The sequence below is a fragment of the Gavialis gangeticus genome, unplaced genomic scaffold (genome assembly GCF_001723915.1).
Source record: "Gavialis gangeticus isolate Ggan-Ray unplaced genomic scaffold, GavGan_comp1, whole genome shotgun sequence".
In the NCBI taxonomy this organism is placed as follows: Eukaryota; Metazoa; Chordata; order Crocodylia; family Gavialidae; genus Gavialis; species Gavialis gangeticus.
This window is the reverse complement of record NW_017728993.1, coordinates 15,073,584-15,077,572: the sequence shown is the minus strand read 5'-3', so window position 1 is coordinate 15,077,572 and position 3,989 is coordinate 15,073,584. Positions and strand designations below refer to the sequence as shown.

The 3,989-nt window shown below is 40.6% G+C and overlaps 1 protein-coding gene across 1 annotated transcript in view; it reads right to left on the bottom strand.

Moving 5' to 3' along the window:
• TMEM59 (transmembrane protein 59) overlaps positions 1 to 2,095 on the bottom strand; it is a 12,334-nt gene extending 10,239 nt beyond the window's left edge. The window contains exons 1-4 of the mRNA XM_019501269.1: positions 2,008 to 2,095; positions 1,671 to 1,823; positions 1,284 to 1,353; positions 824 to 905 (exon numbers count right to left, since the gene is read on the bottom strand). Coding sequence (XP_019356814.1) covers positions 824 to 905; positions 1,284 to 1,353; positions 1,671 to 1,820 — 302 coding nt within the window. The 5' untranslated portion in view covers positions 1,821 to 1,823; positions 2,008 to 2,095. The remainder of the gene's footprint in view (positions 1 to 823; positions 906 to 1,283; positions 1,354 to 1,670; positions 1,824 to 2,007) is intronic.
• Between the last annotated feature and the right edge of the window lie 1,894 nt (positions 2,096 to 3,989).

Sequence of the window (3,989 nt, the reverse complement as noted above, 5' to 3'; positions counted from 1 at the left end):
GTCACCTAGTTTTTTAATGAGAATGGGGTGAGAGACCATGTCGAATACTTTACAATAGCTAATCCCTAATCTCATCCACGGTTGGGAAATAAAGTGAAATGCAGCATTAGTTTAACATTGCACAGCAATACCATAATGGTTTGGGAGAGGAAGTAAGTAATGTTTAGTTGAAATTGCAGGGAGAGTTTGGATGAACTGAATAGCAGGGCTGTGCAAAATTGCACTGGCCACTTCGACACTGGTTTCAACTCATTTTGAGGTCGAAACAGCAAAATCGAAGCAAAACAAAGGACATCAAAACAGCCTCAAAACAAGGCTAGTCTAAACGTTTCGGCCATAGCACTGGGGATGAGAAGTCAGTCCAGCTGGGCTGCCTCCCCATCCCCCACGCTAGATCACTAGTGCAGGGAATGGGGAGTTTCCCCAGCCCGATGGTTGGGTGAAACGTTGAAACAGCATCAAAACAGCCTCGCTGTCTAGACAAAGCGAAACAGTGAGGTTGTTCTGACTCTAAATGAAATTCAATACAAAACTGTTCCATCCAGATCTTGAAACTGAAGTCAGAACGGAACAATGCCATTTTGCACAGCCCTACTGAATAGCCAAATATCCTGAGGCTAACATTCCCTCTTCTGGGAAGCTACAAATATATGGTCTTTGTCTTACGTAGTCAGAATCTCAATTTCAACTTTGCCTCCAAAAATAGGTAGCCTGAACATGACAGACCTTTATCAGAGGAGATTCTATGATAGGGTGTACTATGCGTGCAAGAGAAAAAGAATCATCCTACCCTTTAAGCTTCTACATGGTAGAAGATACATACATGGAAAGACACTTTAAAAAGCTATCATTTTCTTCCTCTTCAAAAAATCTGCCGCGGGTCAGCAAACCTCCTGACTGTGGATCTGCTGAAACATAATGGAACAGACAGGTTTCTTACGTAGGCAATAATCAAAATAAATTTAAAAAACCTCTCATCTCAAAACAGTTCCTATCTATAGAGACAGATCTGTAGCAGGAAACTTTAAAATGATTCTAGCTAGAAATCTTTACTCCTGGCATTGCAAAGCGTGCATATCCAAAAGTGTTTTAAAAATAGTTCCTTACTGTGGACTTAGATGCCATATAGAGAAGGTAACAGTAACAGGCCAGCCTTAGGGAAGCACATATCCATGTTTACATTTTAGCTTTGCAGAAGACTTGGCTTCATATACTGCTGGACAATATTTTTGCAGGTTAGGGGAACAAACGCAAATATTCATTAAGAACCCAGACCAACTTACAAGAGGAAGATTCTTTCAGCTCTCCAGTTTCCTGATCAGCTTGTGGAACATACTGAACTTCTGGCTTTGACTGAAACAACATGAAAAGTTATAAAAATCCTGTTTTTTTGGCATAAAGTTTCAATCTACCTTAAAAGTGAGGCTGTCCCTCTATGACAGTCATTTACATTTGCAGAATAAATGGAAAGGCATATGCCATTCGTGAAGCTTTATTTTTGCTGTACACATTGCAAATTCAGAACTCTACAAAAAGATGCAAACTTGTCAAAAATTAAGCATGCAGTTCCTTCTTGAAACTGTTTCATTCTTCCGTGTTTGATAGGAGCAGATGATCAACAGTCAGCACTCAGGACATTTAAACATTGTAAGAAGCAGCAAAATATGCACCTGGAATATAACTATTTTGCCATCATCTGCTTGAAGGTAGAAGGTCCATGAGGAAGTAATAAAGCTCTGTGCCGAGTCCATCATGTCACTCCAGATGGATCTCACCAGCGTCAGAGGGAAAAGAAGATGAATTCTTGGCATCAAGGACATCAACTGTAAAAAAGAGCACCATCTGGTTCTCAACTTTTCTTTTTACAGGTAAAAAGCAATTTAACACTGCTCTTTTAAACCAGGTTCTAGTCTATAAAGGATATTTCTCCATCCTTTCACACGTTTGATCAAACTCAACAATCAGCAGAAAATAAGTAGGTGGTATTCAACAAACATGTAAGCTTACTTGCTCTTGTCTCAGTTCAGCAAATGGTAGCTGATTCTGGCACCCAAGATGGCAAGCATATTGTTCATCAGACTGGGAATATGCTTCAGTACAGGCTGCAAGGAAGAAAAAATAATGGATTTAGAAAATAACTTAAAAGTTTTCTTGGTCAGAAACAGAAAACAGTTTTAAGTGCAAGTACAGCTGGGTCAGGGACCTAATGACAGGTTTAAATGCTCCCCCTATCCCACTTGTAGAATGAAGCACAGCAATCTGCCACTTGTGGTACTGGTTCTCTGAACTGAGAAGGGCCAAGTGATCAAATCTAAACAGGCACAGAACAGTGGGTCTAGCACAGCACTTGAGAACAAAAATGTGAAAGGCAAAAACCAAAATAAAACAGCAACATCTAAGACTGAAATAGCAAATTCCACACCAGGATGAGGCTTGGTGTGCTAAGTGGTCAGGCCCTGAATGAGACAAGGAACAATTTATGGGCCTGAGTTTTGACCAACCTTGGCTAATGTGATTTTCCCACATTTAGAAGATTCTGAATTTTGTTCTGGGAGATTGAGCCGAGATCTTGGAAGGAACCAACCGACTCTCTTGAGACTGGATTGAGCACATCAGCCACTGGGTGTGTCACAAAGCACACAGTCTCCACCAGTCAAGTGTACAGATGCAATCTAACAGATGACTGCATGTAAAATAAGCAGGATGTGGTATTCCAGGGCAGTGCAGCTGGACAAGAGAGGAAGCAATTGTGCAGAATCATCACCACACTGAAGCTATTGCTGCACTACCCCTGTTTATGATATACGTCTTCATGTGTGGTTTGGCAAGTGACAAGGCCTGCCTGGATCACATATGCATACAGTAGACTCTTTCCTCTACAGCTTTAGTCCACATCTAGCACCTTTAACAGTTCTGAATTGAATTAGCATTTCTGTATGCTAGTTTTCTTACCCAGATGCCTTTCCTCAACCCCATCTCTTCTCAGAGCTGGCCACTAGCGTGCTGAAGAAAGACAGTGCATCATATAGATAAGGCATAGCCACTTTTCAGTACTGAGTTGGCTCTTAGTTGCATCTGGAATATGCTGGGAGAACTGCTACCTATCCTGCTGTGTGTGGTGATGCCACATTTTCAGTCATCCTTATACAGAGCTTAAATGTTTATCAATTGCTCAAAAGATCCTTGGCTGCAAGTACTATGCAATAATATACTAGCTTTTTAGGTAGTGTGCAAGACAAGTATTTTCATAGCTTTGACTTCTAACATTTCTACCAGTAATATTGAATAGTTGTCGTCTAATGGCTTAATTCAAACAAAGAGAGTAGGTAGCTGCATTAGGATTAAGTCAAGTAGAAGGAAGAGTGGATTTGCAGCTTATAGACTAAGTAAAATAGACCAATAAGATGCAAATATACCTCGCCTTTTAATTCAAACAAGACATATGCTCAGCTCCCAGGCTTTTAGCTACATGTTAACCAGAGAAAGCAGTCAAGAGCCTCTTCCTCTTCCCACAGTAAGCAGACTAGATAGTATTCATTCAGCTAAAATTTACAAAGTGATGTAGAGTATAGTATACCCAGACTTGTTTTTCCTTCAGCTGAAGTGTTGCTTTACAAATAAAAGCTATATTATGCAGAGAAGTTGTTAGAGACCTGGAAAAGAAAGTTAGTCTAGAAGGAAACTTGAGGGGAAGGAGTTAATAAATCTACACATACACAACAGATTGTTAAAGAAGATGGGGAACAATTACTCTTTTTTGTCTACAGGGGACAGGCTTAGAAGGAATGGGCTCAAATTGCAGGGAGGGAGATTTATATTAGATATTAAGAAAATCTTTCCAACCATGAGGGTGGCTAGTCAGCAGAACAGATACCTAGAGAGGTTGTGGAATCTCCATCACAGGACGTTCATGTTTTTTGAAACAAACATCTGTCTGGGATGGCTAAGAGAGGGACGAGTCTGCCAGGAGAGGAGAGAGCCGGGCTGGG